At 45.1% G+C, this 19185-nt stretch overlaps 1 protein-coding gene across 3 annotated transcripts in view; it reads left to right on the top strand.

Moving 5' to 3' along the window:
• The window catches only part of LOC121579147 (sarcoplasmic/endoplasmic reticulum calcium ATPase 1-like), a 70977-nt gene that overhangs the window by 22947 nt on the left and 28845 nt on the right, over positions 1-19185 (top strand). For all 3 annotated transcript variants that reach the window (XM_041893473.2, XM_041893474.2, XM_041893472.2), the window contains exons 4-10: positions 5803-5907; positions 6673-6811; positions 13598-13678; positions 14895-14980; positions 15587-15742; positions 15985-16126; positions 16285-16451. In XM_041893473.2, the coding sequence (XP_041749407.1) occupies positions 5803-5907; positions 6673-6811; positions 13598-13678; positions 14895-14980; positions 15587-15742; positions 15985-16126; positions 16285-16451 (876 nt within the window). The remainder of the gene's footprint in view (positions 1-5802; positions 5908-6672; positions 6812-13597; positions 13679-14894; positions 14981-15586; positions 15743-15984; positions 16127-16284; positions 16452-19185) is intronic.

Below are 19185 nucleotides of genomic sequence, written 5' to 3'. Positions count from 1 at the left end.
TTTTGGTATTTTTACAGTGGCTTGAAAGTTACGTCTGGCTTTGCAGCTTAGCCCAATAGTGACAACCAGGCTACTCTGCCCTGACAGTGGACATAATGTGTTCATAATACTCTGTCTGCAGCCATTGCTTTGCATACCACCTCCGTATTTCCAATAATACCGGCCTGCCGATGGTGGAAGGTTCAGACCCTTGACTCCCTAGATTTTCCCCTCCAAAGCATTTCTCTTTACTTCAGTATTTCCAATACTCTTGACGCATACAATTCCTTAAATAGTGACCCTGTTTTTGGGCCAGGTGGTGGTAGGGTGGAGCATGTGGCACTGCCAGGGGAAACCCTGCCTGGATAATGATTTTATTTCCATATGTTACTCTTACAGCCCCCAGAGCCATGGGATGGAATTACTGGGCTATTCTGGGCGGCAGTAGGAAAATATGGATTAAAATGTATATGATACAAATAAATCTACACTAACTGCCTTTGTGTTGATCCTGGTGTTTTTAAGTGGGAGGCTGTGTGTCCAGGCAGAGCTGGAGTGGGCTGGCTGGGTGTCCAGGCAGAGCTGGAGTGGGCTGGCTGGGTGTCCAGGCAGAGCTGGAGTGGGCTGGCTGTTTGTCCAGGCAGAGCTGGAGTGGGCTGGCTGTTTGTCCAGGCAGAGCTGGAGTGGGCTGGCTGTGTGTAAAGGCAGAGCTGGCTGTGTGTCCAGGCAGAGCTGGCTGTGTGTCCAGGCAGAGCTGGCTGTGTGTCCAGGCAGAGCTGGCTGTGTGTCCAGGCAGAGCTGGAGTGGGCTGGCTGTGTGTCCAGGCAGAGCTGGCTGTGTGTCCAGGCAGAGCTGGAGTGGGCTGGCTGTGTGTCCAGGCAGATCTGGAGTGGGCTGGCTGTGTGTCCAGGCAGAGCTGGAGTGGGCTGGCTGTGTGTCTGCAGAGTTAGTTTTTCCTAATGTAAATTGGGCTGCCCTTGTAATTTTAAATGTGTTAACACTGTAACAAGACCCTGTTTTGTTCCACTGATTTCCCACAGTTTACCAAGCAGACTGAGTTACCTAGGCTGGTTTAACCTCCCGTACATCCTGGTTTAACCTCCCGTACATCCTGGTTTAACCTCCCGTACATCCTGGTTTAACCTCCCGTACATCCTGGTTTAACCTCCCGTACATACTGGTTTAAACCTCCCGTACATCCTGGTTTAACCTCCCGTGCTACTGTGCTTTCCAACAATGCAGTTTTAATGACCAACGTTGCTGCTTTAATGAATCACAGCAACATGTGCGCTCCCTGCTCAACCTACTGGTGCTGGCGAAAGTGACCTACAGAAGTATCTGATGGAAAGGCTATCCTAACCTGTAAGGGCCAAACCTCAATGTGGAACTAATTTGTGTGCCTATTTTGAATAATATGTAAATGAAGACATTGAGCTGCTCTGACTCTGCATGACATGAGAATAAAGCCTTGTAACCAGGCAACAAGAGGAACACAGGACAAAGCTGTTGTTATAAAGCTGGCTCCGATATGATATAATCATCACACATGACTATGTATGGAGAGAAGTCATAGAGGAGAAGGAATGCTCAAGTCTTCCATCACAGCCTCAATAACTGTTACACTGGACACGATGATTACTGTAATTTGTCAACTTTTTTACTCTTTAATTCAAGTTTTTACTAAGATTTGTTGTTTAGTTGAGACAATTTGATCACTCCCAACCATGTATGAGAATAGGGGTTATAGAGAGGGCCATACCAAGTCAGGCTGACCCCATTACACCAACCAACAACTGGAAACATCCATCACCTGAAACAATTAATACACTTCCTCCATTTGATTCTGAGGAAGGAGGAAAGGTTGGCTTTATTTTATTTATTTTTCCACTGCATTATGTGAGTGGGGGAGTATAGGTAAAGCGTTTTGGGTTGTGCAGGAAGGGAGTGAAAAAGTCAAGTGGCCATTGATTTGGGTTGAATTGGGCCCTCATGCTTCGTTTATTCTCGTCACGGTCTTGGTAAACAGTATTTTAATAACATTGGCACCTGTTTTTTCCTTCCATTTGTTAAAGCGGTGTTTGGTTTGAAACGTGATGTTGGAACTGAGTGGCCATTCAGTCCCAATAAGCCATCTGTCTGGAAGTGAAGAGTGTTGGAGTGTGAAGGATTCTTATTTTTACTGTAACAAGCTTAGGGGGAGATTCAAGTGTAATTGTGTGACATTTGTTATACTTTTATGTTTGTGGAAAAAGCCCCAGTGATAAGTTGAAATAGACTCCTTAAATCTCAGTCTTCTCTTCTTCCTTCTCTCTCTAACAGGGGCCTCTAACCTCTAACCTTTTCAAGCATGAGAGCTACTTTTAACAAATGTAGCATGTCGTGACCTACTCATTTTTTTTCTAGCTTTCAAAAAGGAAGCTTTCTTCTCTTCTCCTCTCCCACTGCAACTCTTCCCCGGGTCCTTAGTGTACGAGAGAAAGTAGTGCACTATGTATTCTGTCAATCTACCTGGTAAAATAATGTTTAATAAAAAAAAACATTCTTAATCCCTATAAAATCAGATTTTGTTTCCCAAATTCTGTTTTGATATTTTCCTGGTTTTCGATTTTTTGTTTGTTTGGGGTATTCATAGAGAAACAACGAAATTGGATGTTCTGAGTCGATGTTTAAATTACATCAGAAGACCATATTTCTGGGGGTCTGGATGAAAACATTTTTTTTATATATATGTTTGTGTAAATCAAATCAAATCAAATCAAATTTTATTGGTCACATGCGCCGAATACAACAGGTGCAGACATTACAGTGAAATGCTTACTTACAGCCCTTAACCAACAGTGCATTTATTTTAAACAAAAAAAGTAAGAATAAAACAACAACAAAAAAAGTGTTGAGAGAAAAAGAGCAGAAGTAAAATAAAGTGACAGTAGGGAGGCTATATATACAGTAAAATAAAGTGACAGTAGGGAGGCTATATATACAGTAAAATAAAGTGACAGTAGGGAGGCTATATATACAGGGGGGTACCGTTGCAGAGTCAATGTGCGGGGGCACCGGCTAGTTGAGGTAGTTGAGGTAATATGTACATGTGGGTAGAGTTAAAGTGACTATGCATAAATACTTAACAGAGTAGCAGCAGTGTAAAAAGGATGGGGTGGGGGGGCAGTGCAAATAGTCCGGGTAGCCATGATTAGCTGTTCAGGAGTCTTATGGCTTGGGGGTAGAAGCTGTTGAGAAGTCTTTTGGACCTAGACTTGGCACTCCGGTACCGCTTGCCGTGCGGTAGCAGAGAGAACAGTCTATGACTAGGGTGGCTGGAGTCTTTGACAATTTTGAGGGCCTTCCTCTGACACCGCCTGGTATAGAGGTCCTGAATGGCAGGGAGCTTTGCCCCAGTGATGTACTGGGCCGTACGCACTACCCTCTGTAGTGCCTTGCGGTCAGAGGCCAAGCAGTTGCCATACCAGGCGGTGATGCAACCAGTCAGGATGCTCTCGATGGTGCAGCTGTAGAATTTTTTGAGGATCTGAGGACCCATGCCAAATCTTTTTAGTCTCCTGAGGGGGAATAGGCTTTAAAATTAAATCCCCTTTAATTGCGCATCCAGTGTGCCATCTAATGTGCAGGTCTAGCGATGGTTTGGTGCTGCTCATTTCATGGTAAAGTTAGCAAATAACAGATATACTTACTCATGATGTACTTCTGCCAGGTAAGCCTACTTTGCAGTTAACATTTTAATTTTGAAGAATTTTGAAGAAAGGATTTCTGTCAACCCACAAGATGGTTATCACGTCAACTGATTGGCATTATTTTCTGTGAGCCGGACCATTTGGCGTCGTTCACCTAAAAGAGACGTTCATTTGACTCCCGACTGGCTCTTCGTTTAGTAATGCCCAGAAATTGACCTAAAACCATGAAAAAAAAATATACCATTATGTCAGATCGTGAAATGTGAGTTGAAATACATTTTTACCTGACCAAATTATTAGATGACCTGCAAAAGAAAAGTACGCGGCAAAAGTTGAGCTTTCCCCCATCTTTGTTCCCGCCCTGGTTCACGCTCCCTCGGGCATGCTTCGCTTTCCTCGGTTGAAAATGAATGGGACCTCGTTGTTTAATCCAGACCCGTCGCCAGACCTCAGTCATATGAAATGCATGGGAGGGCAGGGCACAATTATTATTAGCCTACAGTACGTATATTTAATAATAAATTCCCTCAAGTGGGGGGGGGGGCACAAGCATTTTTGGGGGCGGGCCCGGCCCCCTATGGCCCGCCCATAGCGACGGGTGTGGTTTCATCACCCCCAACATGCTAGATGGATTTCTGCTGAAAGTGGTGGACGTACCGTGCACACACACAGACATCGCAAGTTTTTGTGACAAAACTATCGGTAGAGTTGAAAATGCGATGGAAACACATTGAACTCGATTTTTATTCGGTCCATGAAAAGCAAAAAAAGTAAATTGTGTGCACTGTATCATCACGCACTGATTTTTATCAGCAGTCAGTTTGGTGGACAAATTTGCATATTTTTGTATATTCACTTTTAAAATCTGTCACCAATTGGATGGAAATCTAGCTACTGATGCATTCTGTTCATGTCTTTATGATACACTTGAGCAAATTAATACATTTTCAATACATTTACTTGATTCAATAAATGTTTTAATATTGTTGAATTTCATTTCAATGCCTGGATTCTGTGAGGGCCCTAATTATCATATTTTGACCAGAATGAGGCTCTCCACTTCCTGTTGTTCCTGCAGTAATGATTCTTCATCTAATGTTTTCATAATCTATCTGCAGATAATCGGCAAAAAGCCTAGGTCTACTAGTAGTCTATGCAAATGACGGAGCCAAATGAAGGGCACTCACCGATGCGATTCGGTAAGCTACACTGACTGAGGAGGTGAGAGTCACTCACTGTAGTGTCACCGTCTGGCAAGCCCCGACATTCTAGGAAAGGAAACCTAGGAAATCCTTTTGGTTTATTTGTCCCGATGTGATACCATGGTCATATAACCACGTTGCATGATTTATGAACAGCAAAGTGATATAGGAGACTTTATTCAGTCAGTTTGACACCTTTTTATATACTAGTCAATCAAAGCACAGTAAATAGCCTACTATGAAATTTGACTGCAACCAACCACCGCACATACAAATTGTACCGGGAGGCAGGACAGATGGCAGACTGTGGTTCCCTGTCATCGCTCGCTTTGTGACTGACAGGCGCCTGTCCTATCAATGGATCGCTAGAAGATGCATATCATTCATTCTAGATGGAGAGAGCTCGACGGACTAGCGAATTGATACTTTTAAATGAAAAGTAGCCAAGTTAATATGAAGCGGGAAAAAGTAACCTGAATGAAAGGACAGATCCGAAGGAGTTGCCCTCATCAATATTCTCTACACAGAGCAGAGTGGAGCGAAGGGTAGATTTGCGGGACCCAAGCGGCCGTGAATGATGAGTTATTGACCGTGGCTTGAGCCGCTGATCTGCCGTGCCCCGCTCTGCTCCGATCCTCCTCACTGCTCAATACTCACTGTGGAGGAGAAAATACTTTTACTAGGATCTGTTTTATCTCTCTCTCTCTCTCTCTCTGTCTCTCTGTCTCTGTCTCCTCTCTTCTCTTCCTCTCCCTCTCCTCTCTTTCTCTCCCTCTCCCTCTCACCCTCTCCCTCTCTGTCTCTCTCTCTCTGTCTCTCTCTCTCTCTCTCTCCCTCTGTCTGTCTGTCTGTCTGTCTGTCTGTCTCTCTCTCTCTCTCTCTCTCTCTCTCTCTCTCTCTCTCTCTCTCTCTCTCTCTCTCTCCCTCTCTAGGTGCTAGCTCTGTTTGAGGAGGGGGAGGAGACTATCACAGCCTTCGTGGAACCCATCGTCATCCTGCTCATCCTCATCGCTAACGCTGTGATCGGAGTCTGGCAGGTGAGACTCTCTTCTCCTAGTGTGTGTTCACCTGATCATGTGTAAGGAGATGGTGTTGACATACAGGATATTATATGGTGTGTCACTTAGGGTGAGGAAGTCATTATGTAACGAGTCATCTATACAGATACGGCTTTCGATCATTATACGTGTCAGCAGGGCTTTTTTGATGGGTAGGATAGTAAAGCCGTATCAACTGAAACGTGGAAACCATGGAACCACAGCCAAGGCCAAGCTTTTAAATAGCCCTCTATATACAATATACATATCTGCTTCTAGAGGCGCCAGTAAAACAAGCCACTTATGATGTGAATGCTAATTATGTAGGCCTTTCAGTCAGAGTGATGACGTACTGTCTTTGTTCATTTCACTCTGTAGATCTGCAGACATAAACGGGTCCGTGTTAATTGAAGACAATGAACAGCAGCCTAATCACAATTGGTCTCTGAATATAGGACTTTGGCCTTGGAGGAATGGGTAGAATAAGAAGGGCTGGGTAGAGAAGATGTGAGGGGTTTGGAGGACAAATTGACAGCTGGGTGAGGGGAACTATAGCGAGAGAGCACTGAGTAAGGTCAGCCTATGGGTTGGATGTTCAGTTTATAGGCATTGCCTTTCTAGTAGGTGTTCATTCCAATGTAGGACGTAATTCTAAAGCGACAGAAATACACAAACACTTCACCATGGTATGAAATGGGGGGCTGCAATAAAGCTTGGACCTCTCTGTTGGTACTGAACCTGCCTCTGTCTCACTGTGTGGTCCAGGAGAGGAATGCGGAGAACGCCATCGAGGCGCTGAAGGAGTACGAACCAGAGATAGCCAAGGTGTACCGCATGAACCGCAAGGCTGTCCAGAGGATCAAAGCCCGGGAAATAGTTCCTGGGGATGTTGTGGAGATTGCCGGTGAGTAGAGGCTGTCACAGGGTGTCACAGGCTGTCACAGGCTGTCACAGGGTGTCACAGGGTGTCACAGGGTGTCACAGGGTGTCACAGGGTGTCACAGGGTGAGGGAAAGATGGGTTTTAACAGTGTGAAAGTATTTTTCTGTGTTCACCTTGTATGCCTGCCCATACCAAACACACACACACACACACGTATATGGACATATGCCCCATTTCCAGTGCTGGAAACATCACTGAAAACGAAGTTACATACAGTGCCTTCAGAAAGTATTCACACCCCTTGACTTTTTCCACATTTTGTTGTTACAGCCTGCATTTTAAATGGGTTAAATTTAGATTTTTTTGTGACTGACCTACACACAATACCCTGGCCAGTGGGTGGGCCTATGCCCTCCCAGGCCCACCTATGGCTGCGTCCCTGCCCAGTCATGTGAAATCCATAGATTAGGGCCTAATTTATTTATTTCAATTGACTGATTTCCTTATATGAACTGTAACTCAGTAAAATCTTAGAAATTGTTGCATGTTGTGTTTATGATATCGTACGTAAACTAAAACATAGAGAGGCATTCTGGCAGTACTCTTAGTCACTGTGGATCCAAAGGGGCTGATAATGATTTTTTCAATGTCCTCGTTTCTATAATGTTGTTGCCTTGATTTTTTTGGGGGGTCTCCAGATTCCAGTGGTGTTAAGTTCTTAAGTAAAAATTCTTTAAAGTACTACTTAAGTAGTTTTTTGGGGTATCTGTACTATACTTTACTTTACTATTTTTACTTTTACTTAACTACATTCCTAAAGAAAATAATGTACTTTTTACTTCATACATTTTCCCTGCAACCCAAAAGTACTCGTTACATTTTTAATGCTTAGCAGGACAGGGAACTGGTCCAAGTCACGCACTTATCAAAAGGAAATCCCTGGTCATCCCTACTGCATCTGATCTGGAGGACTCACTAAACACAAATGCTTCGTTTGTAAATTATGTCTGAGTGTTGGAGTGTGCCCCTGACTATCTGTACATTTAAAAAACAAGAAAATCGTGCCTTCTGGTTTGCTTAATATATGGAATTTGAAATGGTTTATACTTTTACTTTTGATACTTAAGTATATTTTAGCAATTAAATGTACTTTTGATACTTAAGTATATTTAAAAACAAACACTTTTAGACTTTTACTCAAGTAGTATTTTACTGGGTGACTTTCACTTTTACTTGAGTCATTTTCTATTAACATAACTTTTTACTTTCACGTGATTTTTGTCATTGTTGTTGAGCACCCCTTCTTTCCTTTGTTTGCTGAAGCCCGTAGGCCCACCTGAACTCATCCCTTTGAGCTTGGTGAAGTTATCAATTACGCTTTGGGTGGTTTATCAATACACCCAGTCACTACAAAGGTGTAGGCGTCCTTCCAACTCAGTTGCCGGAGAGGAAGGAAACCACTCAGGGATTTCACAATGAGGCCAATGGTGACTTTAAAACAGTTACAGAGTTTAATGGCTGTGATCGGAGAAAACTGAGGATGGATCAACAACATTGTAGTTACTACACAATACTAACCTAATTGACAGAGGGGAAAAAAGGAAGCATGTACAGAATAAAAATATTCCAAAACATGCATCCTGTTGGCAAAAAGGCACTAAAGTAATACTGCAAAAAAAATTCTGCAGGACATTAACTTAAAATACAAGGCACAAAATCTACAATGGAGGGTTGCTTACCAAGAAGACAGGAAATGTTCCTGAGTGGCCGAGGTACAGTTTTGATTTAAATCTACATGAAAATCTATGGCAAGACCTGAAAATGGTTGTCTAGCAATAATCATCAACCAATTTGACAACATTTTGAAAATAATAATGGGCAAATGTTGCACAATCCAGGTGTGGAAAGCTCTTAGATACTTACCCAGAAAGACTCCCAGCTGTAATCGCTGCCAAAGGTGCTTCTACAAACTATTGACTCAGGGGTGTTAATACTTATGTAAATTAGATATTTCTGTATGTGTGTGTGTATATGGGTGAGAATTAAAAAAATCTTTAATCAATTTTGAATTCAGGCTGTAACACAACAAAATGTGGAATAAATCGAGGGGTATGAATACTTTGTGAAGGCACTGTAAAAGGCCTTTCCTCTGGGCCCACAGGTGCCAGCCAGGCCCACAGGTGGGTGTGTGTGTACGCACGATGTACTGTAGAGTGGCTGCGGTCGTCCCTGTATTTAGGGGACTATTTAAATTTCCACAGCATTCCCCTTTGCTCTCAGTCTCACCACCTGGTTACTGCTGCCGGGTGTTTGGCAGACACACAGACTGCCACACACAGACTGCCACACACAGACAGGGCTGGCTCATCTAAAAATAGTCTTGTTGTCACTGGTTCCAGAACATATGTGTATGACACACACACACACACACACACAGTGCAGAGAAGTTCTCATCAACGTGATTAGTGTTTGTTTGTGTAAACCTTGGCTTTGCCGTGCTAATGATCTCTCTCAGTATCAGTAGCAGAGTGCTGTCTTGGGAATGAGGGGGGGGGGGACGGAAACGGGAGGGAGAGAGAGAGAGAGCAAGAGAGGGACCACAGCTGTCATTCATAATCACTGCACTGCATGCCTCTAAGGCAGTCACAAGACAAGACAAGGGAAAGGGATTGTGTGCTCTGAATGGGTAATGCACTAGCTAGCTAGAATGAAGCCACAGTGTTATTGTTAGCTAGCATGGACACACACCCAGCCAAGCCCCGATCCCCGACCAGACATGACTGGAAGATGGAACAACAGCACACTGCCAGTCAGGGGGGGGCCTACCCAAACAGCCTGTCTCCAAGGCAACCATCCTCAGACTAGCTCCGCCTGTACTGCAGCTTAGAGATGTTGAGGTTCTACAGTACCTCTTAGAACACACGGTAATGACCAATTCACAACTTAGAAGAAGCAGCACAATTGGCGTGACCAAAATGGCACCCTATACCCTATATAGTGCACTACTTTTGATCAGAGCTCAATGGGAATAGGGAACAGGGAGCCATTTGGGACATATATTACAACCCCGGTCTGACACTATTGTGTATGAGGAACCAATGAGATCTAGTCACTCCATTCCTCTTTATTGTTACCATGGCGATCTGGCGTCTTTGAGCTGAGGTGGAGAGGCAACTGTTTTCTGTTGAAATGGAGTGTGACCCTCATCTGTCCCTGTAATCAGGGTCTCCTCTGTAGACGGTGAGTCAGAGTATCACTCCTCTGGCAGCAGGAGTTTAGTTGGTCTAGCCCACCCAGTACATGCTAAATGAAGGAGTTTAGTTGGTCTAGCCCACCCAGTACATGCTAAATGAAGGAGTTTAGTTGGTCTAGCCCACCCAGTACATGCTAAATGAAGGAGTTTAGTTGGTCTAGCCCACCCAGTACATGCTAAATGAAGGAGTTTAGTTGGTCTAGCCCACCCAGTACATGCTGAATGAAGGAGTTTAGTTGGTCTAGCCCACCCAGTACATGCTAAATGAAGGAGTTTAGTTGGTCTAGCCCACCCAGTACATGCTAAATGAAGGAGTTTAGTTGGTCTAGCCCACCCAGTACATGCTGAATGAAGGAGTTTAGTTGGTCTAGCCCACCCAGTACATGCTAAATGAAGGAGTTTAGTTGGTCTAGCCCACCCAGTACATGCTAAATGAAGGAGTTTAGTTGGTCTAGCCCACCCAGTACATGCTAAATGAAGGAGTTTAGTTGGTCTAGCCCACCCAGTACATGCTAAATGAAGGAGTTTAGTTGGTCTAGCCCACCCAGTACATGCTGAATGAAGGAGTTTAGTTGGTCTAGCCCACCCAGTACATGCTAAATGAAGGAGTTTAGTTGGTCTAGCCCACCCAGTACCTGCTAAATGGCTGCTGAGTGGAGGGCAGGGCACTTACACAGTCACTGTCACACACGGGCACACCATACACACACACACACACACACACACACACACACACACACACTGTTGGCACGCACACACACACACAGGAAAGATGTTAGTCTGTCAGTGGGATGTGAGCGGCCATTTGGTGGGGGGGGGACTGTTTAATGCCATTTTCCTACCATAGCAGATACTGGATAGAGAGGCTGGAAAAAGTGTCAGTATGTTGAGATCAACTGTCTGAAAGCATGTTCAGAATGGGTGACAAAGCAAACAAACACCTTTTTTATTTATTTTTTACTTACATTTCTTCCTATTTTTATGTTTGTGTCGGAGTCTTTCCTCTCCTGTATGTTGGATTAGCGAGTGTCAGTTCCAGTTGTGGTTCCATGGAGCTCAAGGCGTGGGGTAGAACAAGCCATCTGAAAGGGATGGAAGTGGACATTCTCAACCACAGTGCCTTTTGAGGAGAGCGAGAAAAAAAAACATCAATACTGTATGTTTACACACAAGTTTCCACCCTCCTCTCCGCTGCCTCCCATGCCTGCCTGGCTGGGTTCACCACCACAGTTATGGTTCTGGAACGTTCCCTGTTCAGACCATCACATCAACCAGGGTTTGGTCTGATGGATACTAAGTTCCAGCCAGGAGGGAAAGTTAAGTTAAGCACACACTACTGGATGAATCTCCAAAAGTTCCCTCCAGACAGTTGACAGTTTGCGCTCAGTAATTGCGTAGGCTGCATTATGTTAAGGTAAGTATTCACAAGCTCCTAGTAGTAGCATTTATATTGGAGTGGGGGGGGGGAGCGAGCGAGAGAGACTCAGTCTGTGGGAGTTGATTGGAGAAGAGTGAGGGGTGAGTTGGAGGCGATAGGACCACAGTAGGTGAGGAGGATGCTGGGAGTGGGAGTTTCAAAAGCCTCTTTCTGCTGCCCCCAGCTCCCACACATACACATCTCTCTCTCCATCTCTCTTTTTATTTCTCTCTCCACCTCTCTTTCTGGTTGTTGTTGAGGAAGAGAGGAGAAGTGGAGTGTCAGATACAATGTGAAAGATTGAGAAGTCGTGATACTTTAGGAAAATGAGAACTTCAAGGGTAATGCCAGAAAATGCCATGATGGGGGGAAAAAAACACAGGATGTTTTCTGAAATCATCCAACTAGAGGTTTGCCATTGTCCTACTGATGAATGTGATTTATGAAGTGATGAAAGGTTTTTAATCAATACCTTGGGTTTGGTCAGTGGTTCACTTCCCGATAGAGGTGGAAGCGAGGCCAAATAACGCTCCCACAGCCAGTAGGTCATGTAACGTAGCTAATCACAGTCAGGTTGCCTTGCATAATAATGATCATCCTGCAATACCAGACAAGGCAAAAAACAAGGCAAACTTTTCAAAAGGAATCCGCTTGAAAAGCCTAATCGGTGCATTCTGTTACTACTCATGTTTTAGTGAATAACAGTGAGTTAGGCTGATGTCTCAGGACAGGGTTGGACCCATCTGAATAGCAGTGAGTTAGGCTGATGTCCTAGGACAGGGTTGGACCCATCTGAATAGCAGTGAGTTAGGCTGATGTCTTAGGACAGGGTTGGACCCATCTGAATAGCAGTGAGTTAGGCTGATGTCTTAGGACAGGGTTGGACCCATCTGAATAGCAGTGAGTTAGGCTGATGTCCTAGGACAGGGTTGGACCCATCTGAATAGCAGTGAGTTAGGCTGATGTCCTAGGACAGGGTTGGACCCATCTGAATAGCAGTGAGTTAGGCTGATGTCTTAGGACAGGGTTGGACCCATCTGGAGAACATATGGTACAAAACTGTGTTGATGGATGCGTTTACCTCTGCAAACCAAGCTACTTCAAACCATTTGCAGAATGGCATATTGGTTGTGTGGTCGTCAACATCAGTTGCTACATAGGTTTCAGTTCTGAGGATATCTGGTTCCTTTCTTCTGACTTGTAAACCTCTTACTTTGATATCTTTGTATTATAGAACTCTCTGGGGCTTGGATGAAGCAATTCCAGCATCACTGTCCTGGTGTGATCCACCAACGAGCCCCAACACTGTTGAATGTAAAGCTGTGACAAAAGTGCGCAGCGGACGCAATGAGCGTGGCTCAAAGGACATTAGGTGCCACATGCCCACGACACCTAAACCCTGTCCTGAAATATGACTTTAATATACAGCCAGAGAGGAGACAATAGAGTACAGGTATTAATCCAAGCTGCTTGTATCTGGGTTTATCCCTCTGTGATAAGGGAGCTGAGCGCTTTCTCAGATGCTGAGCGTTGTTGACTTGCTGCATGTTGTTGACTTGCAAGGCTAAGCCAGGCCAGGGCTCTCTGGCTAAACAGTTTCTTTGCTCAAGGCTTTGTTTTAACGCTGCGATTCGATAGGTTGCAATTGAGTGGTCACCTGGGGAACAGGGGGGGTTGCCGGCAGTTTCACAGCTAGGCTTCCATCTTCTCATTTCCTTTGTGATTACACCTCCTGGCTCGCCGGACTCACATCTTCACAGGTCACTACAGAGGGCAAAGATCCTCATTTAAAATCACACACACCTTTCTCTTATGTCTCTCTTCCTCCCCCTCTCTTCTCTCTCTTCCTCCCCCTCTCTTCTTCTTTCTTACTCCCCCTCTCTTCTCTCTCTTCCTCCCCCTCTCTTCTCTCTCTTCCTCCCCCTCTCTTCTCTCTCTTCCTCCCCCTCTCTTCTTCTTTCTTCCTCCCCCTCTCTCTTCTCTCTCTTCCTCCCCCTCTCTTCTCTCTCTTCCTCCCCCTCTCTTCTTCTTTCTTACTCTGTAGAATGTTAACCCAATACTTTCATCAAATGACCGTTATAAACAAACAATCTGTTGTCTTCTCTTCTAACCCCAGCCTATTTTGTTTGGTTATCTAGTTGGTGACAAGGTCCCTGCTGACATCCGGATCACCTCCATCAAGTCTACCACCCTGAGAGTGGACCAGTCTATTCTCACAGGTAGGCTACAACACTACATACTGACTGGTTAGCTGACTGACTTGACGGGCTGGATGGTTGGGCGACTGGTTGGCTGACTGGCTGGGTGGTTGGCCGACTGGTTGGCTGACTGGCTGGGTGGTTGGCCGACTGGTTGGCTGACTGGCTGGGTGGTTGGCCGACTGGTTGGCTGACTGGCTGGGTGGTTGGCCGACTGGTTGGCTGACTGGCTGACTGGTTGGCCGACTGGTTGGCTGACTGGCTGGGTGGTTGGCCGACTGGTTGGCTGACTGGCTGGGTGGTTGGCCGACTGGTTGGCTGACTGGCTGGGTGGTTGGTTGACTGGCTGGGTGGTTGGCCGACTGGTTGGCTGACTGGCTGGGTGGTTGGCCGACTGGTTGGCTGACTGGCTGGGTGGTTGGCCGACTGGTTGGCTGACTGGCTGGGTGGTTGGCCGACTGGTTGGCTGGGTGGTTGGCCGGGTGGTTGGCCGACTGGTTGGCTGGGTGGTTGGCCGACTGGTTGGCTGACTGGCTGGGTGGTTGGCCGACTGGTTGGCCTACTGGCTGGGTGGTTGGCCGACTGGTTGGCTGACTGGCTGAGTGGTTGGCCGACTGGTTGGCTGACTGGCTGGGTGGTTGGCCGACTGGTTGGCTGACTGGCTGGGTGGTTGGCCGACTGGTTGGCTGACTGGCTGGGTGGTTGGCCGACTGGTTGGCTGACTGGCTAGCTGACTAAGATTAAACCTCTGTTGCTCTTTTATTTTTTATTTATTTTTTATTTCACCTTTATTTAACCAGGTAAGCCAGTTGAGAACAAGTTCTCATTTACAACTGCGACCTGGCCAAGATAAAGCAAAGCAGTGCGATTAAAATCAACAACACAGAGTTACATATGGGGTAAAACAAAACATAAAGTCAAAAATACAACAGAAAATATATATACAGTGTGTTCAAATGTAGCAAGTTATGGAGGTAAGGCAATAAATAGGCCATAGTGCAAAATAATTACAATTAGTATTAACACTGGAATGATAGATGTGCAAGAGATGATGTGCAAATGGAGATACTGGGGTGCAAATGAGCAAAATAAATAACAATATGGGGATGAGGTAGTTGGGTGGGCTAAATTCTTAGTGTTACATACAACATCGTCGTACTGTTATAAACAACACCCTCTTACTGTTAATGGCTTGTAGGGTCTTTATGAAACAGTGTGTACTCATCCGTCTCTACAGGCGAGTCTGTGTCTGTGATCAAACACACCGACCCCGTCCCTGACCCCAGAGCTGTCAATCAAGACAAGAAGAACATGCTGTTTTCTGTAAGAACTATACTTTCTTCCTGTTTGGAGCCAACTCTACTCGCTCGCTTGCACTTCTCTCTCACACACTCGCACAGACACACACTCGCACAGACACACACACACACACACACACACACACACACACACACACACACACACACACGGCTCTGTTCTGGTCTCAGCCTGCTGCATTCCTCAGCCATATCAGGAAATCTTACTTTTATCCCCCTCTGAACATGGTGTGTGTGTGTGTGTGTGTGTCTCTTTTCAAACAGCTCTTACACTAAAAGGGCATTATCATAATTTACACAATTTAACAATATTATTCCAACCTCATAGTGTGGAAATATATATAAAACACAGGAAAATCACATTTTTGACTGCACTGGGCCTTTAAGATGTGGTCAGCAGATATAATCTTGGTGATGTCTGTAGGCCTACTCTTTAAATGTCAAACCTGATCCAAGATTTAGTTGAAAGTAGCAATTGGATATCCTATATTTTTGCAGTATGCATGGTTTGATTTCAATATTAACCCTGCGCTGACCTCTCCCTCCTACTCTTCCTCATCCACCTCCTCCTCTCCCTCCTACTCCTCCTCTTCCTCCTGCTCCTCTTCCTCAGGGCACCAACATCGCTGCGGGACGAGCCATCGGCATCGTGGTCTCCACCGGCATATCCACGGAGATCGGTAAGATCAGGAACCAGATGGCAGCCACGGAGCAGGAGAAGACCCCCCTGCAGCAGAAACTGGACGAGTTCGGAGAGCAGCTCTCCAAGGTGGGTTTTAGGATGATGATGATGATGATGATGATGATGATGATGATTTTTAATATTTGTATTTATTTATGCTTTGTGCTATCATATCTATACTGTTTTCTGTGTGATTTTTATTCTCTGTGTTTTCTGTTTTCTGTTTGTGTTGTCTGTGCTTTGAATGAGCCATATGACTGCAAGCCCGAGACAAAAGTAAATTTTCACCCCCCAAAAAAAAAAACGTTTTCAACTTTGAACTCTCCAAGGTCATCTCCCTGATCTGCGTGGCCGTCTGGATCATTAACATCGGCCATTTTGGGGACCCGGTCCATGGGGGGTCCTGGATGCGGGGGGCCATCTACTACTTTAAGATCGCTGTGGCCCTGGCTGTGGCCGCCATCCCTGAGGGTATGTGGGAACCGTTTGATTGGTTTCCGCTCGCTCGCTCTCACACACTCCAAATTCCATATATATATATATATATATATAATGAATTATCCTATGCTGTTCATGTCTCCTCCACCCTATCCAATCCTGCCTCTCTTTACTACAACCGTCCTCCTCAGGTCTACCCGCTGTGATCACCACCTGCCTGGCGCTGGGGACCCGCCGCATGGCCAAGAAGAACGCCATCGTCCGCAGCCTGCCCTCTGTGGAGACCTTGGGCTGCACCTCTGTCATCTGTTCCGATAAGACTGGCACCCTTACCACCAACCAGATGTCTGTCTGCAGGGTGAGTCTGGGTTTCATGTGGGACTGTAATATTAGTGTGACTGTCAGCTGTGTATATACAGTACCGGTCAAAAGTTTGGACACACCTACTCATTCAAGGGTTTTTCTTTATTTTTACTATTTTCTACATTGTAGAATAATAGTGAAGACATCAAAACTATGAAATAACACATATGGAATCATGTAGTAACCAAAAAAGTGTTAAGCAATTCAAAATATATTTTATATTTGAGATTCTTCAAAGTAGCCACCCTTTGCCTTGATGACAGCTTTGCACACTCTTGGCATTCTCTCAACCAGCTTCACCTGGAATGCTTTTCCAACAGTCTTGGAGTTCCCACATATGCTGAGCACTTGTTGGCTGCTTTCATCCCAAACCATCTCAATTGGGTTGAGGTTGGGTGATTGTGAAGGCCAGATCATCTGATGCAGCACTTAATCACTCTCCTTCATGGTCAAATAGACCTTACACAGCCTGGAGGTGTGTTGGGTCATTGTCCTGTTGAAAAACAAATGATAGTCCCACTAAGCACAAACCAGATGGGATGGCGTATCCCTGCAGAATGCTGTGGTAGACATGCTGGTTAAGTGTGCCTTGAATTCTAAATAAATCACTGACAGTGTCACCAGCAAAGCACCATCACACCTCCTCCTCCATGCTTCACAGTGGGAACCACACATGCGGAGATCATCCGTTCACCTACTCTGCGTCTCACAAAGACATGGCGGTTGGAACCAAAAATCTCAAATTTGGACTCATCAGACCAAAGGACAGATTTCCACCGGTCTAATGTCCATTGCTTGTGTTTCTTGGCCCAAGCAAGTCTCTTCTTCTTATTGGTGTCCTTTAGTAGTGGTTTCTTTGCAGCAATTCGACCATGAAGGCCTGATTCACGCAGTCTCCTCTGAACAGTTGATGTTGAGATGTGTCTGTTACTTGAACTCTGTGAAGCATTTATTTGGGCTGCAATTTCTGAGGCTGGTAACTCGAACTTATCCTCTGCAGCATAGTTAACTCTGGGTCTTCCTTTCCTGTTGCGGTCCTCATGAGAGCCAGTTTCATCATACCGCTTGATGTTTTTTGCGACTGCACTTGAAGAAACTTTCAAAGTTCTTGAAATGTTCCGTATTGACTGACCTTCATGTCTTAAAGTATTGATGGACTGTCATTTCTCTTTGCTTATTTGAGCTGTTCTTGCCATAATATGGACTTGGTCTTTTACCAAATAGGGCTATCTTCTGTATACCACCCCTACCTTGTCACAACACAACTGATTGGCTCAAATGCATTAAGAAGGAAATAGATTCCACAAATTAACTTTTAACAAGGCACACCTGTTAATTGAAATGCATTCCAGGTGACTACCTCATGAAGCTGGTTGAGAGAATGTCAAAGAGTGTGCAAAGCTGTCATCAAGGCAAAGGGTGGCTACTTTGAAGAATCACAAATATAAAATATATTTTGAATTGTTTAACACTTTTTTTGGTTACTACATGATTCCATATGTGTTATTTCATAGTTTTGATGTCTTCACTATTATTCTACAATGTAGAAAATAGTAAAAAAATTAAGAAAAACCCTTGAATGAGTAGGTGTGTCCAAACGTTTGACCGGTACTGTACATCAATTAGAAGGTGAAGTGTTTTTTCTCAAGGGTACAAAAGCAGAAGATGGCACCTAGGATACCCACACTTTTTTTCCCATCGGTCTTTGGATTCGAACCAACAACCCTTTGGTTGTAGGCCCACGTGTCTAACCTCTAGGTTACATGCCGTTGTAGTGGATGTTGTTTTTTGTTGTTGTACCGGCCCAGTATATTTAGTTCCAGTCCAGAGAGAACCCAAAGCATTGTACTGTACCTTCATATCGTCATACAGGATTGACACTTCCTTCATACTGGGAGTTTCCTTGGAAAGCCTGCAGTCTCACACACACACACACAGACAGACAGAGGTTTTGGACGGGGGACAGGTGGGGTTAGTCGTGATGGAAAATCCCTGCGGTGTTATAATGTTTCCAGTCCTCAGCCAGCCTTTTGATAGCTAGCCAGGGCAGGCTGGCAGCACCATACTGAGCTGTCGGCAACAACAGTTGGACATGGGCCTCTCACTCACCCTGAGAGAGGCAGGCACAGACCGACAGCCGGCGAGAAGCTGCTGCTGAATAACCATTAGAGACCTTTACGTACAGAAACTAAGGCCACTCACACTCTAACACCCATATTCCCACTCTTGTGGAATCCTCCAGCCCATCCCTTTCCCCTCCACACCGTGTGTGTGTTGGTTGTGTGGTGTGTGTGGGTGTTGTTTGTGTTTGTGTGTGTGTGTGTGTGTGTATGGTGTGTGTGTTGGTTGTGTGTGTGTGTTGGTTGTGTATGGTGTTGTGTGTGTGTTGGTTTTGTGTGTGTTGGTTGTGTGTGTGTGTGTGTGGTGGTTTTGTGGTTGTGTGTGTGTGTGTGTGTGTTGGTTGTGTGTGTGTGTGTGTGTGTGTGTGTGCCAGTTCTGCTCCACCATAGAGGAAATGCCAGGGCCACTGTTTGTCTTGACTTCCATTTAGCCTCTGGCTGAAACCCCACCTAACACACACACACACACACTTCTCCTAATCACAGTTAACTCCTCTTACCCTCACACCTGACCTTTCACCTCTGAGAAGGGCCAAACTGTATTTCTCATTTGACCTTTTGAACATCTAAACTGAACATGCTGGCCAGAGGTCATTGGCAAGATTAGCA

The sequence above is a fragment of the Coregonus clupeaformis genome, chromosome 13 (genome assembly GCF_020615455.1).
Source record: "Coregonus clupeaformis isolate EN_2021a chromosome 13, ASM2061545v1, whole genome shotgun sequence".
NCBI lineage: Eukaryota > Metazoa > Chordata > Actinopteri > Salmoniformes > Salmonidae > Coregonus > Coregonus clupeaformis.
The sequence above is the reverse complement of the archived record's forward strand: the minus strand, read 5'-3'. Positions and strand labels throughout refer to the sequence as shown.